We start from the raw sequence: 18,463 nt of genomic DNA, 5'->3' as shown, positions 1-18,463 counted from the left end.
CAGTTTGATAAACCCTGTTGTAGATGGTACACAGTGCTGCCACTTTGCATTGGTGATGGGTGTGAGCAAGTATTTAAGGTAGTGCTTGGGGTGCCAATCAAGCGGGCTGCTTTATGTTGGATGGTGTCAAGCTCTGTGACTGATGTTGAGGCTGTACTCATCCTGGTAAGTGGAGAGGATTCCATCACACCCCTGACTTGGGCCTTGAAGATGGTGGACAGACTTTGGGGAGTCAGGATGTGAGTTACTCGCTGCAGGATTCCCAGGCTCTGATCTGCTGCTGAAGCCGCAGTGTTTATATGGCTAGCCCAGTTCAATTTCAACATAGGAGCATGGGAAAAGCACATTTTTAATTTATGTGGAATATAACAACAACACTGTTGAAAATAATCGCCTGGATTTTGCATTTGCTGTCCTTATCCCTCCGAAACTACGGGAAATCTCAAGGTAGTTGGGCATTCACAGATTTGTATGGAAATCTGAAGTTGCAGCCTGTCACTCAAGACTCCTGGCACCATCTGCTCTTTGGCTCCTCCCCAAAGCTACCTATCACTGTTATTAATGAGAATTCTGACATTCCCAGTTCCAGATTACCATTAGAAATCCCACCTAATGTTACAGCTTATTCAATCAGGTGTAACTAAATTTTTAAATGGAGAAATGATTCACAAAATTGTAATTTTTAAGCTTGTTTTTGATAGATTTTTGAAAATGCCCTTCCAGAATATTTTAGCTTTTATCTTCGCCTCAGTATATGTCTCCGTCTTTAATTTTCCTTACCTTTTTTATTAAAGAGTGGTTTCATTTTGCTGCTTTTTGTTCCCGTTTGTGTACCTGTGAAAGTCTTTGAATTGATTTGCTGCTGTGAAAACTGGGAATCGCAGAGCAGAATGCTGGTGCAGTCAGTTTCTTTACCACTACATGGAGATAGAGGTGGACTTCTTGTCGGAGAGATTGTTTGACCTCTTGGCAAGACTGACGTCAAGATTAGCAGCGGCCACCCTTCCATTGCCTCAACCGTGAACTCCAGCCATTATTATAATAACAGTGATAATAATCTTTATTAGTGTCACAAGTAGGCTTACATTAACACTGCAATGAAGTTACTGTGAAAAGCCCCAAGTCGCCACATTGCAGTGTCTGTTTGGGTACACAGAGGGAGAATTCAGAATGGTCAATTAACCTAACAATCATATCTTTTGGGACTCGTGGGAGGAAACCAGAGCACCCGGAGGAAAACTCTCTCTCTCTCTCTTTCTCTCTCTATATATATATAGCGAGAGAGAGAGCATAAAATTCTGCTTTTTTTCTTCAAAGTAAACATTTAAAAAATGTAATAACTGTCATTTCAATTTTCTACTGAAACTTAATTGGTGAACTAAGGATGGTGATTGCTTAATTTAACTATGAAACATCGAACTATTCGGTGGCAATTTAGTGACTCATATGTCATTTTAATTCTCCGCCCAACTCCCACTCTGATCTTTCTGATCTTAGCCTCCTACTCAGTTCCAATGAAGCTCAACATAAGCCTAAGGAACAGTGCCTGATCTTCTGGCTAGCCACTTTACAACGTTCCAAGCTCAACACTGAGTTCAACAATGTCAGATCATAACATATGTCTCTTTTTTTGTTTTTGTCTGGCAGCTGTTGGTGGTCTGCGTTCTCATCTAGATCTCCTCTGGAGGCACCTTTACTTTCTTGCCTTGCCCCATCATCCTTTTTGTCATTCAATCTATTCTGCCATCTACCCCATCACAGACCTCCCCTTTGGCTTACTTCTGCTTTCCATTTTCCTGACTTGCTTAAAAGCTGTTCCGTCTCTAGGTGCTCCCAGTCTGATGAAGGACCTGAAGCATTAACTCTGTTTCTCTCTCCATAAATACTGCTAGACCCAGTCATGCAACTCCAGCATTTTCTATTTTTATTATTAATGGTTCACACATTTAAGGTTGATTCCAAGTGTCTGTGGCCTCAGACAGATGCTGAACTTGGAGTAAATCAGATGTCATTGCATGAAGTTTTAATTTAACAAAATGATAAAACAAATGTAATGACAATGACAAAAGATAATGACAAAAGCAAAATACTGCAGATCCTGGAAAATTGAAATAAGATCAGGAAATGATGGAAACATTGCATAGGTCAGGCAGCATCTGTGAAGAGAGACAAAGAGGTAGCAATTTAGGTCTGAGACCTTACATCAGAACTCATGATAACTTGCTATATGTGACTCAAAAACTACTATAATGTGGTTGACTCTCGGTTGTCCGCTGGAATGGTTTAGAAAGCTATTTGGTTGCGTAAAGCTGCTCCAAAGAAGTAAAAAAGGATTTTTTAAAAATGGATAGACCACTTAACTTTGATATAGGCATTGGGTTCCGACAGAACAAATCAGCCCCAGTCCAGGTGAACCTAAAAAGTGCACCGAAGAACTGGGTACTTGTGCCAAAACGAAGAGAGCTGTCCCATAGACAAGTCAAGCACCAACCTGCCCATCAGAGGTGGTGGCACAATGGTATACAGTCAGGGCAGAATGGCCCTTTGAGTCCTCAACATTGACTCTGGACCCAAAGTGTCATGGCATCAGGCCAAACATGGGCAAGGAAACCCCCTGCTGATTATCACTTTTGTGAGGGCCACAAAGAATTCAGCACAAGTTTAAAGGATACTAAGAAATAACATTTATTTACAATAACATATATATACACAACAGCAGCAGCAACCTCACTTGCTGCTTACTCCTTCCTCTTAGTTCCAAACTGGCCAGCTTTATTTATACAGGGAGTCTGCTAATGATTTCTCCGCCACCCTCATTGGGGGAAGCTCATACTCCCACAGGATTGTGGGATTGTCATTAGTCCCCAACCAATGGTAAGCAGGCAGGTTATAACAATCACCTTCCACACTCCCACATCTGATGAATCATTATTAGTCCATGTTGAACATCTCTTGGAAAAAACACAATGTAGCAAGAACACAGCATGTCCTCTGAGTGTGGGACTTCAATGTACAATACCAATTACCAATACAATTCCAGTAACAGCCTCCCCGAACAGGCGCCGGAATGTGACGACTAGGGGCTTTTCACAATAACTTCATTGAAGCCTACTTGTGACAATAAGCGATTTTCATTTCATTTCATTTCATAAGTAGCTTGGCAGCACCATTATTGACTAAGCTGGCAGAGTCCTGAAGGGCATATTTGTCAGATTGAGTCTAGTACAGATGTTGAGGGAACAACAAAAGGGAAAACGTACTTAATTTCATTCTCATTAATCTACCTATCACAGATATAGCTTTCCTGGAAATATTGGTATGCGTGACCACCTACCAATCCTTTTGGAGACATCCCATCTTCACACTGAGAGAACCTTCACTGCATTGTGTGGCACTAGAAACATTTAAATGGAATAGATTCAGAACAGGTCTAACAGCTCAAAATTGGACCTTCATGAGGCCTGTGGCTTATTAGAGGCAGAACTGTGGTTCACCACAATCTGTAACATCTCAGAACAATCAGATTCCTCATTCTACCAATAGCATTAGGAAGAAGGAAGTGACCAAATCTGAGTCAATGAGGAATGTATTAAAGCAGCCCTAGGTGTATCTGAAAATGAGGTGCCAAAGTGGGTTCTGTATAAACCGACATGTTAATCAGAAGAGGCAGCATGCTATAGACATAGCTAAGCAATCACATAACGTATGGGTCAGATTAAAGCTCTGCAGGCCTGCCACATTCTCTTATAGATGGTGGTTAACAATTAAACAATTAACAGAAAGATGATCGTTCTTATCCTCAATAATGACGTCAGGGCAAATGTGAAAATTGAAGCATGTTCACCTTCACCCAGAAATGCTGAATGAATGCTCCATTTTACCTTCCTCCAAATATTACCATCATTACAAATGACAATTTAGCCAATTTGATTTATTACAGACAATATCAAGAAATTAGAGGCAAGCACTGATATAGCAAAGGCTAGGGCCCCAGAAAATATCCTGGCTGTGGTACTGAACACTTGTGTTCTGAAACAGGCCATATCTACAGACAAGCAGTTTTAGTACAGCAACACCAGTGGCATCTATTGAACAATATGAACAATTACCCAGTTATATCCTGTTCACAAAAATCAGGCCAAATCCAATCCAGCCAATGACCATCTCATCAGTCTATTTCAATCACCAGCAAAGTGATGGAAGGTGCCATCAACAGTGCTATTGAGTGGTACCTACTCACTAATAATCTGCTCATAGGTGCTAAGTTTGGATTCTCCCAAGACCACTCAACTCCAGATCTCAGTACAACCTTGGTTCAAATGTGGAGATAAAGCTGAATTGAAGAAGTAAGATGACAGTGACTGTCTTTGACTTCAAGACAGCATTTGACTCAGCACAGTACCAAGGATCCTTTGTGAAACTTTTGTGAGGGCCACGAAGAATCCAGCATGAGTTTTAAGGATACAAAGTAATAACATTTATTTACAATAACATATATATATAACAGCAGCAGCAACTTCCCTTGATGCACACTCCTTCCTGCTGGTTCCTGAACTGGCCAGCTTTATTTATACTAGGAGTTTACTAATGGTTTCTCTGCCCCCCTCATTGGGGAAGCTCATACTCCCACAGGATTGTGGGATTGTCATTAGTCCCCAGCCAATGGTAATTAGGCAGGTTATAACATCCCTCCCCCCAAAGTCCAAGGAATCCACTGAAGACCCTGGCGAAGGAGGGCGTCGGACTCGTTTGGCCGCAGGCCGGACACCATTTGCACGTGGCGCTAGATCAGGCGGTGTGTAACGAGACGGAGACCGGCGCTTCCGTGATGAACGGCGCAACGGTTGTGCATCCACAGCCCTTGGACCCGAGGATTCCCCCTCTGATGCATCCTGTGTCTCCATCTCGGAGTCAGAGTCTGCTGCCTCCATCATGTCAGCGTCTCTATCTCCATTCGGTTCCGTAATGACCTGCGCAGGCTTCGAGTGAGGCACCAGTGGAAGATTGTGAGGACAACCTTCCCTTGTCTCTGGTCTCTGCGGCTGTAGAAATGAGCTCCGGGGGCGGGGAACCTTTTGAGGGGATAGTCTTCTGGACCGAATGTGGTCTACATGTTTGAGCTGGAGACGACCCTGGGCTTGCACCTGGTAAGATATAGGGCCAGTTTGGTGAAAGATTACACCAGGAACCCATTGGGCACCACCAGCAAAATTCCGAACGAACACTGGGTCACCGGGCGCAAACTGCCGAATCGGCCGATGCCTAGAAAATCCCTGTCCCTGCCTTTCTTGTGTGCGGCGTACTTTTGCGCCAATGTCCGGGAAAACCATACTAAGGCGGGTGCGAAGTCTCCAGCCCATTAGGAGTTCTGCGGGAGCTACCCCAGTCACCGCATGGGGGGTGGTCCTATACGTAAACAAAAAGCGAGCCAGTCTCGTGTCCATTGATCCGGAAGACTGCTTCTTTAGGCCTCTTTTGAATGTCTGCACTGCGCGCTCTGCCAACCCATTTGAAGCCGGGTGGTAAGGGGCAGTGCGGATATGGCGTATGCCGTTCATCTTCGTGAACCTCGCAAACTCCTCACTCGTGAATGGAGTGCCGTTATCCGTGACCAGCACCTCGGGGAGGCCATGCGTACTAAACTACAAACGCATCTTTTCAATTATTGCGCAGGACGTTGTCCCCTGCATCTTATGCTCCTCTAGCCATTTAGATTGGGCGTCAATTAATAGAAGGAACATGGATCCTTGAAAAGGGCCTGCGAAATCTGCATGCAAGCGTGCCCAAGGCCGCCCTGGCCATTCCCAGTGATGTAGGGGCGCGGCCGGCAGAAGCTTCTGATGCTCCTGGCAAATGGAGCAGTTTTGGGCCACCTTCTCAATGTCGGTGTCGAGGCCTGGCCACCAGAAATAACTCCGGGCCAACATTTTCATTTTGGTCACACCTGGATGCCCATTGTGCAAGTCTGTTAGTATCAGTTCCTGGCCTTTTTCCGGGACAATCACACGCGTCCCCCACAAGAGGATGCCGTCTTCCACGCTGAATTCTGACAGCTTGGAGGAAAATGCCCACAACTCGCCTGGGAGCTGTCTATGCTGCCCACCACACAGGACTATGTGCCGAACCTTTGACAGGACTGGCTCCGTCTGGGTCCACTCACGGATCTGTGATGCCGTGACAGGCAAGGTGTCCATAAATTTTAGGGTTGCAACCACCTCACCGGTTGTGGGGGTCGACATGGGGCCGGTCGATAAAGGCAATCGGCTCAGTGCGTCGGCATTTGCTATCTGCGTACCTGGTTTGTGCTCCAGAGAATACTCGTATGCAGCAAGCAACAAAGCCCAGCGCTGGATCCGTGCGGAAGCAATGGGCGGTATTGGCTTATCCTCTCTGAAAAGTCCCAGCAGAGGCTTATGATCAGTCACGATAGTGAAATGGCGGCCATACACGTACTGGTGGAAGCGTTTCACCGCAAAAAACACTGCCAGGCCCTCCTTCTCGATCTGCGCGTACTTTTTCTCCGCTGCAGTCAATGTGCGGGAGGCGAAAGCTATCGATCGCTCGGCCCCGTTCTCCATCTTGTGGGACAGGACGGCCTCAATACCATACGGGGATGCATCACATGTGACGAGCAAAAGCTTTCCAGGATCATAGTGGGTTAGTAACCCAGACGACGACAATTGTTGCTTTACCCGCCGGAAAGCGGTTTCTTGTGGCTGACCCCAAATCCAGGTGCGATTTTTCCTTAGCAGCAGGTGCAACGGGGCCAGCGTAGTTGCCAGATTGGGGAGGAACTTCCCGTAATAGTTTACGAGACCGAGAAAAGAACGAAGATGCGAAGTGTCAGTCGGGGCGGGGGCATGTTGAATTGCACGCACCTTCTCTGCGACAGGGTGCAAACCTTCGCGGTCCACCCGATAACCTAGGTAGACTACTTCCTTTGCCTGAAATACGCACTTTGTGCGACGTAAACGGACTCCAGCCTCCGAAAGGCGTCTAAGGACAGCCTCCAGATTTTCCAAATGTTCCTGCTCCGACGTCCCTGTAATCAAAACGTCATCTAAGTGGACAGCAACACGTGGTAAACCTCTCAAAATGCCCTCCATAACACGTTGAAAAATTGCACAGGCAGAGGATACTCCAAAGGGCAATCGTGTATATTCATACATGCCCCGGTGTGTATTAATCGTTACATATGGTCGGGAGGCAGGGTCCAGCTCCAACTGCAGGTAGGCGTGACTCATATCTAATTTTGTGAACTTGAGTCCACCTGCAAGCTTCAGGTAGAGATCCTCTATGCGAGGCATTGGATATCAGTCGAGTTGGGAAGCCGTATTCACTGTAAGTTTATAGTGGCCACACAAGCGAACTGTGGCATCTGGCTTCATTACAGATACAATTGGTGCTGCCCAGTCAGCAAAACGGACGGGCCTGATAATACCCAAACTCTCCAAACGAGTGAGCTCCCCTTCTACCTTCTCGAGCAAGGCGTAAGGCACCGGGCGCACCCGGAAATAGCGCGGCGTGGCTCCTGGTTCGACTTGGATATGGGCTACGGCCCCTTTTATTTTCCCCAAACCAGGCTGGAATATATCTGGGTATCGTCCTAGCACCTCAGTCAACCCTTCAGAAACTGTTTGGAGGATGTGCTGCCATTGCAACCGCAACTGGCGCAACCAGTCCCGACCCAACAGGCTGGGCCCATGGCCGCGCACTAAGATATGTGTGGAAAGCCCCTCCTGGCGTCCATAAACAACAGGGGTCATTGTAGTTCCTGCAATGTCCAGAGGTTCCCCCGTGTAGGTGGCCAACCTGGCCTGTGAGTCAGTTAATGTAAGGGTCTGTATACCCTGCTTGATGTGGTCGAATGTCCTCTGGGCGATCACGGAGACCGCTGCGCCAGTGTCCAACTCCATCTCAAGCGGGTGGCCATTGACCCGTACTGTCACCTTAATGGGGGCCACACGGGGAGCTGCCACACAATGCAGCTGCAGGCAGTCGTCCTCCGTCTCCACGTCCTCAGGAGTAGTCGCCGCAGGTTCATCCACATGGAAGGTACGGCCCCTGGGCTGGTCCCAGTTACGGCCCCTGGTCCCAGTTTCGGTCGGAACGACGGCGCCTCTGGCATCCCCAGGGACCGCCGTCCGCGACGGGGTCGGCGCCTACAAGTCTGACACGGACATGGCTCCTCATAGGTTCTGGAGAAGGCTCCCTTCGGGGAGGAATGTCCGACGGCCACTGGCGTCGGTCCGGACGTTGCCTCGCCCAAGGTACCGCAGGAGTGCGGGGGGACGTTTTCGGACGGAAGGGGTTGCGCCCCAAGGCATGCACTTCCATTCCCTGTAGCTCCTGGACTCCTCGTTCTGCGCTCTTTCGGGACAATACTATTTGAATGGCCTGTTGAAAAGTCAATGTTGGCTCCGCTAACAACTTTCTCTGGGTGGCCGCATTGTTAATACCGCAAACCAAACGGTCGCGTAACATTTCTGACAAGGTCTCACCATAGTCACAGTACTCCGCAATCCTGCGTAGCCTGGATAGAAAATCAGCAAGGGATTCTCCAGGGGTCCTCTCAGCGGTATTAAACCGGTAACGCTGGACTAGCGTGGACGGGGTTGGGTTAAAATGTTGCCCCACTATATTCACAAGTTCATCAAACGTTTTGGTGTCCGGCGCAGCTGGGTACGTAAGGCTCCTAATCACCCCAAACATATGCGGGCTGCAGGCGGTGAGCAATATGACCACCTGGCGCTCGTTTCCGGTGATATTGTTTGCCCAGAAATAGTAACGCATCCGTTGTGTGTACTGGTTCCAGCTTTCCATCGCAGCATTAAAAACATCCAAACGTCCATGGTATAATAGAAAACAACTTCCAACCTGTATCCAACAAAAATCCAGGGAGGTGGCTTCAGCATTGTAGACAGCTATTCACTTTAACCTTGGTCGCCAGTTTTGTGAGGGCCACGAAGAATCCAGCACGAGTTTTAAGGATACAAAGTAATAACATTTATTTACAATAACATATATATATATAACAGCAGCAGCAACTTCCCTTGTTGCACACTCCTTCCTGCTGGTCCCTGAACTGGCCAGCTTTATTTATACTAGGAGTTTACTAATGGTTTCTCTGCCCCCCTCATTGGAGAAGCGCATACTCCCACAGGATTGTGGGATTGTCATTAGTCCCCAGCCAATGGTAAGCAGGCAGGTTATAACAGAAACTAAAGACAATGGGGACTGGGCAGGAAATCTCACCAATTGTTGGAATCATACCTTGCACAAAAGGACAAAACAAATCACCTCAGCCCCAAGACACTGCTGCAGTGGATCCTCAGAGTAATGGCCCAGACCCAACCATCTTCGGCTGCTTCAGCAATGACCTTCCTTGTATCACAAGGTCAGAAGTAAGGATGTTCATCATAATTGTGCAGTGTTTGGTTTCGTTCTTAATTCCTCAGATAATGTCGCAGTCTGTACCCACATGCAGCAAGCCTTGGGCAACATCTAGGCTTGTGTTGTTAAATGGAAAATCAAATTTGTGCCACAAAAATATCAATCAATCACAATCTCCAAGAACAGAATCAAATTGTTCCTCTTGGACCTTTGCTTAGTGGCATTACCATCAGTGAATCTCCCACTTTCAATATCATGAGGGCATCATTGACTATAAACTTTACTGGATCAGCCATATAAATGCTGTGGCTACAAGAGCAGATCAGAGGTTAGGTATTCTTCAGCGAGGAATTCTAAGAGACATAGAAAATAGGAGGTGTAGGGAATTGGGCCCATCGAGCCTTCTCTGATATTCATTTTGATCATGGCTGATCATCCAACTCAAAAGCCTGTTCCCACCTTTCCTGCATATCCTTGATCCCTTTAGACCCAAGAGGTATATCTAACTCCTTCTTGAAAACATACAATGTTTTGTCCTCAACTACTTCCTCTGGTAGCAAATTCCATAGGTTCACCACTCTGTGGGTGAAGAAAGTCCTCCTCATCTCTATCCTAAATGGTCTACCCTGTATCCTCAGACTGTGACCCCTGGTTCTGGATTCCCCCACCATCAGGAAGATCCTTCCTGTATCTACCCTGTCTAGTCCTGTTAGAATTTTACAAGTTCCTATGGGATCCTCCCTCATTTTTCTGAACTCCAGCTAATACAATCCTAACCGACTCAATCTCACCTCATATGTCAGCCCGCTGACTACCCAAAATCTGTCCCTCATCTACAATGCACAAGCCAATAATTTGATGGCTACTTGCCTAGAGGAATGCAGTTCCAACAACAAGTTTGACACCATCCAGGTAAAGCTATCCTGCTTGATTGGTACCCCATCTGCCATTCAATCCAACATGGCTGTGGTGTGCATGATCTGTAAAATGCACCAAAGCAACTTACTCAGGTTACTTTAACAAAACTTCTACCACCTAGAAGGATGAGGGCAGTAGATGCATGGATCACCACCACTTTAAAGTTCTTCTCCGGGTCAAACACACCACCCTGTCCTGGAAATATATGCTGTGGGATTCTCTGTGGGCGGGATCCTCCGCTTCACCAGGAGTGCCCTCATCCCATGGATTTCCCGATGACATGGGGGTGGCCACAATGGGCAATCCCATTGACCGACTTCCAGGATGGAGGATCCCGCTGCTGGGAGGGGGAGGGGGGGGGATGCCACACCAGAAAACGGGGTCTGGTGGGACGGAGAATCCCACCCCTGACCTTCTCTGTCATTGGGTTAAAATTCTGAATGCCCCAATAGCGCTGTAGATGTACCTTAACCACATGGAGTACAGTAATTTAAGAACGTCTGTCACCACCCCCTTTCTTAAGGTTACTGTTGCAGACAGATGGGGGTTAATTTAAACAGCTCTAATTTCTCCTGTCACCACCCTTCATTAACAGAGGTATTTTGATTTGTTTCACTATTTATAAGCAGTGGCGTATTTCCCCAACCCCTTGGCTCTGGTGTGATCCAATGTTCTATCAATATTCCCACAGCAAACTCAATAGGATAAACTCAAAGGGTTAGTTTATTTTCACACACTTAAAATGTGGGAGGAGGATCATAATATGCCTCCTTTGCATTCATACAGCAAAAGACTGAGAGAGAATAAAGAGTTACAGTGCAGCAACCACAGCGAAAATAAATATTATTCCATATGGGTTCCAGGGCCCAGAATAACAGTCCAATGAGGTATTCTTTCATAGAGGTCAGTGAGCTGAAAACAATGCTTTATAACTCATTTTTTCTGTGATGTTGACTACACATGATGAGATAGGCATGCAGAGATGAATCAGTCTTTTAGGTGATGTTTTCCAGAAGAAGCAGCGGAGATAGGGGCCAGGTGTTCCTTCTGGGTCAGATTTCCTTGTCTTTAAGGCTGTTAGTCAGATGATAAGAAAACAGACAGACTTTGCATTTCAGCAAGGCAATATTACTGGTTCCAGAAGCCGGAGGCCCATATAAAATGACATGACTCCCAACTTTCCACACTGTCTTTGCCCAAAAGTGTGTTCCCTCATCTGTGTCTATGAGATTATTAAATGTCTCAACCATTAAAAAATTAAAGTAAGGTTATGGGACCCTGTATTAGCAGCTAAGCATACTCCTATTGGCCATCCTGGGGGCATGAAATGCAGATGGCCTTTGTATAGTTCTCCTGGAATTTTCTCAATGCAGCCCACAGGGGGTTGTTAGTGGCTCTTCAGAGATAGTGAGGTGGTAGTTTCCCTGATACTGCCAGCTAGCTTATTTTGTTTGCGATGACAGGCAGATACAGATTCAGCCATTTTAGGTCTTTGTCCAGATAGCAATGAACATATCTCTATATATTTTATTAGAAAAAGGATTTAGAGTGAGATCCTAGACCCTCACAGTACCTAGGGATGGGCAACAAATGTTGTTCTTACCAATAATGCTCACATTCTGGCCAGTCCTCCAGGTTACACATTAAATTTCAACTCATCCAAAACTCTGTTGTCTTTATTCCAACCTGCACAACATCCGCAAATTAAAAATTCTCACCCCCGTGTACAAATGCATTCGTGGACTCATGTGGTCTTGCTCTGGAAAATCCTCCAGCCCACACCAACAGACCCCAACTATCTCCCCCTCTCTTTTGCCTCCTTGTGCCTTAGTTCCCTTCCTCCACCACCATTTGTGATCATCCCTTAGCCACTGTTCTCTCTCTCGATAATCCCTCCTGTATCTTAGCCTTTAAGACTTAAAGAAAAAACAATTTACTCAAGTTTCTTTGTTACTCCTTATACCCACTTCCTTTGGATCAATAATGTTTGCTTGATTGCAGCTCTGAAGCACTGTGGCACATTTTTCTACACAACGGGTCTGTATAAATTGCATTAAAAATAAGAAGGCATTGAAACTCAGAAAATGCCAGATAGAGGGTAATAAATAGTCAGTGGAGGCGACATCAAACACACCTCTCCCCACACACCCTAAAGTCTCATTCTAGAACAGGGGTTTATGGCAACTAATCTATAAGAACACTCCTCACACTGGGGAGCATGTTAATGTGCTCTTGGAGCAGAATATTCTAGGTGCTACCGTTTCTAAAATATTTCCCTGATAGAGTAACAGAAAATATCTTACACTAAACGTGCTTGGATATCTTTAGATACATCTTCAAATAATGGTCACTTCCGTTTTGTTGAATGCAGTTGACCTACCTTGCCAACGCTTGGTAAAAACTGATTTTATTTGTTCATTGAAAAGAGAATATTCTACCCGCTTGGCTACAAACTGTTATTTAACCGCTGTCAGTTTGAGAAACCCTCCCGAGGTTCCCTTCCGACTCCAGGCACCGAATCAACTTGAGTGTCCTGTGCAGCAGGGCAATCGACAGTCCAGAGCAGACAGGAGAAGGTCCAGAATGTCACAGCATAATGTGTGGACTGAAAGCACACACTCGTCACGGTGTTGCTGACTTGCGGTTCCATCGCTTCCATCCTGGTGTGTGGAGAACAGGAGCGAGCAGCTAACCTGTTCAGAGCAATGTTCCTGCCCATCGCCGCTCCTGCGCTACCATACCACCAGGCAGCGTTAACGTTTCCCCCGCTTCGACAGCAAGACCAGGTCGAAATAATCCGTTTCAGTTGAGTCTACGCGCTGACTCCCTCCCAGCGGTGGCTTTCCACCGCAACTCCCAATCCCAGGATCGTCTCTTTGATTTTCCAACTGCCCACCTTGATGCTTCAAGTCCGTGGATGATATTCTAGCCCAAACTCCATCTGGATTGAGGTGGAGCGGACTGGAATCACCTTAAGCCTCCCCCACCTCCGATGGCTCAGTTTCAGAGTCGACCTGTTCGGGAGTTAGGAGGGGCACTTTTAGCTTGTTGTTGCTACTGCTGACTCATTGCAAGAATTTACAAAAATCCTACTACTTGTTCATTTCTACCTTATGAATCAATGATTAACTGAGAAGGGAGTGTGTATAGATGGAGTAACAGCGCGCCATGGCGAGGACCTCAGCTGCAAACAGGTGAATCTGATATTATTATTTCATCGACCGATTCTTACTTCAAAGTGAATCGCTGCTATTTATTTATAATAGTTCTTGGTTCACCTGCCCTTCAGCACCTGCAGGGTCAGCTTGAGCCGCTGGTCGTTTTTAGTGGTCACAGTGTAAAAGTTGCTCTTGCATTACAGCAGAGGAAGTGACAGTCCATGGTGCTGAAACAGTCCATTTGCTATGACAGTTTTAATCCTCATATAGCCATCACAGTAAATGATTTAAGGTCAGCGAATAGCGTATGTGTGTTAGTACTTGTAGAATATATGTAGAGCACACAATGTATATTGTAGTCAGGGGCTTTTCACAGTAACTTCATTTGAAGCCTACTTGTGACAATAAGCGATTTTCAGTTTCATTTCATTTCACATTGCGTGTAGTTAATGTGCAGCATGTTTGCCGTGTGGTTAAGGTATAGTGTAACGTTGGAACCATATACAAACACTATACATGAACTGCAGTATATATAAGTTACAGTACCATTAAAATATAGTGTTAATTTTGTGTATATATAGTAGAGTTGGTGTATAATGTAGTTAATTGATATTGTATATGGTGCGGATTACGTCTAAGGACATTTATAGTGTCTACATAGATTACATAGAACATACAGTGCAGAAGGAGGCCATTCGGCCCATCGAGTCTGCACCGACCCACATTAATCCCTCACTTCCACCTTATCCCCACAACCCAATAACCCCTCCCAACCCTTATGGACACTACGGGTAATTTAGCATGGCCAATCCACCTAACCTGCACGTCTTTGGACTGTGGGAGGAAACCGGAGCACCCGGAGGAAACCCACGCACACACGGGGAGAACGTGCAAACTCCGCACAGACAGTGACCCAGCGGGGAATCGAACCTGGGGCCCTGGCGCTGTGAAGCCACAGTGCTAATCACTTGTGCTACCGTGCTGCCCGTGTCATATTGAATTCTATGTAGTTAATGAATAGGATGCAGTGGAGTTAATGTACTGTATATAGTGTATTATATAGCGAATATACTGTATATTGTATATTATATAGTTAATGTACTGTGTGTGGTATATTGGTATATTATATAATGTACTGTATATGGTATATTATATTGTTAATGTACTGCATATTATATAGTTAATATACTGTATATTGTATATTATATAGTTAATGTACTGCATATGGTATATTATATAGTTAATATACTGTATATTATAGTTAATGTACTGAATATGGTATATTATATAGTTAATGTACTCTGTGTGGTATATTATAAAATGCACTGTATATGGTATATTATGTAGTTTATACATATATTGTAAATTATATAGTTAATGCATTGTGTATGGTATATTATATAGTTAATGCCTACTGTCCTTGCAATTAAAAGCTGGGAAGTGTTTCTCTTAACCTAGATTTATGAGTCAACTTTTTTTAAATGAATGCGAGAATCACTGTATTAAGAACAGCTCTGTTATCAATAACTCAATATGTTTGCTTTATAGAAACACAGTGCTATTGCCATGCTGGTAGTAAAAGCTAATACTTCAGCGGGCAGCGGACAGATTGAACCTTCCCGGTGACTCGGAGCAGGTGACACGGGAATTCCGTCCCAGAAGCCGAGGTGACTTGTCTCATGTCCTGGAAGAAGGATGCGAGAGGAAATGTGGGCTGATCCTGGAGAGCGGGGAGCTGTAGAATGGTGTGCGCCTTAAAACACACACACAGGGTGGATTCTCCAGAGGGGGGAAAGGGACAATCTTCATGGGAAAGCTAACGGACGAGAGGAACATCTCTGCGGCGGGTGAAGTTGTGAGCACGGAGCTGAGTGTACGGGCAGTCACTGGCTGCCTGCTCTTCCTCCTCATCCTCTGCACGCTGCTGGGGAACACTCTGGTGTGTCTGGCTGTCATTAAGTTCAGGCACCTCAGGTCCAAGGTCACCAACTTTTTCGTCATCTCGCTGGCAGTGAGCGACCTGTTCGTGGCCCTGCTGGTGATGCCATGGAAAGCCCTGAGCGAGGTGGCTGGCTATTGGCTTTTCGGCTCCTTCTGCGACACCTGGATTGCGTTTGACATCATGTGCTCGACCGCCTCCATCCTCAATCTGTGCATCATTAGCCTGGACAGGTACTGGGCCATCGCAAGCCCCTTCAGGTACGAGCGCAAGATGACCCAGAGGGTGGCTTTTGTGATGATCGGGGTGGCCTGGACGCTGTCCATCCTCATCTCCTTCATCCCCGTCCAACTTAACTGGCACAAGACAGAGGCAGACTTGCTGCAAGAGCTGGAGGGCCAGGGGGGTAACAGGACAGGCAACTGCGACTCCAGTCTGAACAGGACCTATGCAATCTCCTCCTCCCTCATCAGCTTCTACATCCCAGTGGCCATCATGATCGGAACCTACACCAGGATCTACCGCATCGCCCAGACCCAAATCCGCAGGATCTCCTCTTTGGAAAGGGCGGTGGAACACGCCCAGAACTGTCAGGAGCACACTGCTGACTGCCCGCATGAAGCAGCATTGAAAACCTCCTTCAAGAAGGAGACCAAGGTGCTTAAGACTCTCTCTATAATCATGGGGGTTTTCGTGTTTTGCTGGCTGCCTTTCTTTGTGTTGAACTGCATGGTGCCTTTCTGTGACCTCCAGCTGTACCGGGACGGAGAGCCCCCCTGTGTCAGCGACATCACCTTCAACATCTTCGTCTGGTTCGGCTGGGCCAACTCATCCCTCAACCCGGTCATCTACGCCTTCAACGCCGACTTCAGGAAGGCGTTCGCCACCATCCTGGGCTGCGCCCGTTTCTGCCCCAGCAACGCGGTGGAGGCCGTGAACTTCAGCAACGAGCTGGCCTCCTACCATCACGACACCACCCTGCAGAAAGAGCCCCCGGCAGCTGGCGCCAATGCCACCAGACTCCCCAACCAGCTGCCCCACTCTGTCACCGAGCCCGAGGTGCAGGAGGAGCCCTTCGACAAGGTCTCCAACATCTCGTCAGCTCCCAGCCCCAGGGAGAACAGGAACCTGCTGCTCCCAGGCGGGGTTCAGTACGAGTGTGAAGCAGAGATCAGTCTGGACACCATCACAGCCCTGTACCGCTGAGCCACCCAGGGGGCCACAGCCATCACCTTGATCCAAATATTAAACCTGTGACACCCATTGGGCCCATACACCACCGCTAGAGCCAGCTAGCTCCAAACTGTGGAGGAGTTGGAACCATTTCAGCCACCATGCAGTGTGTGTGCAACCTCTCACCAAGATCCCGCAGTTCTACTGGCCTGAATCCAATCAGGTGTGTGAGGATTTCTCTTCCCTAACTGACCAAAATGTTAACCCAGGGAACTTCAGTGGGAAATCTCACTTAAGATGGATGTGTAATTTAATCCACACTGTCAAGATCGGTAAACGCCCTCAGTAAATACTATGGCCAGCACATTGTGTATCCATTGTCCATGTGGATAGGTTATTGTGGCAATAATGTACTTCACACTGCGTGGACCACCTCAGTGATTGGGAAATGCTCGCCAGTTTTCTTTTCCTCTTTGGTAATGTTTCTACTTTCTCCTTTCTAACTGGCTATTGTCTATTTCCATTATTCACCAACAGGAGCTTTTGTGTAGCAGCAGTAACATCCCTTCCTCTGGGCCAGACATTCTCAGTTCAAGCCCTGGGACTTGTGGGCCAAGGTGACGCTATTTGACCGGCGGAGGATCCTTCTCGGAATCCTTCCATCATCTCCTCACTATTCCCCAAAAGGGGAAGAGGTGTGTGAGAAGACGCGTTTAAGAAAGTTGATTCCCCAATCATTTTGCACAACACGTTTCTGCCTCGACAAAAAAACGCTGCCTCATAACACGGCAACACAAACAACTTTTGAGATATAAGTGGTTATCATGCTTACTCTTCAGCCGCCGCTTTTAAACTAAAGCGTTCACCACTTATTGGCTTTCTTTCATGATTAAGTCAATGATTCAGAAAGAAATCGCAACCATACCTATAAATCTTGACTCGCTGCGACATTTCCTCCCTTCCTTGAAAATGAACAGCTTTGACGACGATATGCTTGGTTAGAAAGAAATAATTTGCCGAGTTATGGAGCAGGAATAGGGCATGGGCGCTAATTACACAGCTCTTTTAAAGAGCCAGGAGAGAGAGAATGGGCCGAGTGGCTTCCTTGTAATCAGTAGAATTCAATGATTCTCCTTCATTAGCAGATAGCAAATCCCCGTATTTCGTAGTGTCGTCCATCTTACTCGCAAAGCATTTTGCCAATGTATATTGTAGACTGTAAATAAAGGCTATGGTTTACGAATGACTCCATTCTTCCTAAGTCAACTCTGGTCACTCCACATTGCCCCACTTGTCCCCTCCCGGGTCCTGTTGTTTTGTGCTGGTGCCAAATGCTCCATGTTTATCCCTCCCTAAGCATCTGATCCAATTTCCTTATGCTTTGCCCTGGCCTCTGCAATTCTGACCCTCTTGTAAGAGGCAAGTGGAGAAGACGGGAAAAAGTGAAGGCAGCTGAAGGAAAAATACACGTTGGCAAAAAGCACTGGAGAATCAGAACAGAGCTACAGAGAGAAAACATCGCATATGAGATTAAAAGGGGATAAGGGTAACAGGAAAAATGGGAAATAAAACTAAAAAGGACAAAAACTAACAACGAACATTGAAAGTAAAAGGCAGGATGGTCGAAAGTGACGGAGAAAAAAGGCGTTACATGTACGTGGGAATAACTTCCATGTAGCTGTTCCAGGGAGCCTCAAAATCCTGTTGCAGTTGTACACGGCCTGTCGCCAAGAAGATTTGCAGCGGCTGTGAGGTCTGCAGTTAATTAGCTGCTAACTGTGTATTTCCATTTAAGGCTCCTGCTCAGGCACCCTCTGGGTATGTGATCTAAATAGATTCTTGGTCTATTTAATTAGAGGTCACATTTTGTAGAAATATTGTC

General features: G+C 46.3%; 1 protein-coding gene across 1 annotated transcript; it reads left to right on the top strand.

The window, feature by feature from the left end:
* Window positions 1–12,607: 12,607 nt before the first annotated feature.
* On the top strand, window positions 12,608–17,802 carry drd6b (dopamine receptor D6b). The gene is made up of 2 exons (XM_072479042.1): window positions 12,608–13,505; window positions 15,018–17,802. The coding sequence occupies exon 2, from the start codon at window positions 15,277–15,279 to the stop codon at window positions 16,612–16,614; it is 1,338 nt and encodes a 445-aa protein (XP_072335143.1). The 5' UTR covers window positions 12,608–13,505; window positions 15,018–15,276; the 3' UTR covers window positions 16,615–17,802.
* Window positions 17,803–18,463: the final 661 nt, after the last annotated feature.

This window comes from Scyliorhinus torazame, chromosome 16 (assembly GCF_047496885.1).
Source record: "Scyliorhinus torazame isolate Kashiwa2021f chromosome 16, sScyTor2.1, whole genome shotgun sequence".
Lineage (NCBI taxonomy): Eukaryota > Metazoa > Chordata > Chondrichthyes > Carcharhiniformes > Scyliorhinidae > Scyliorhinus > Scyliorhinus torazame.
This window is presented reverse-complemented; position numbering and strand designations above follow the sequence as displayed.

What these genes read in the sequence shown, in the direction of transcription:
- drd6b (XM_072479042.1), top strand. Translation starts at nt 15,277, where the DNA reads ATGGGAAAGCTAACGGACGAGAGGAACATCTCTGCGGCGGGTGAAGTT.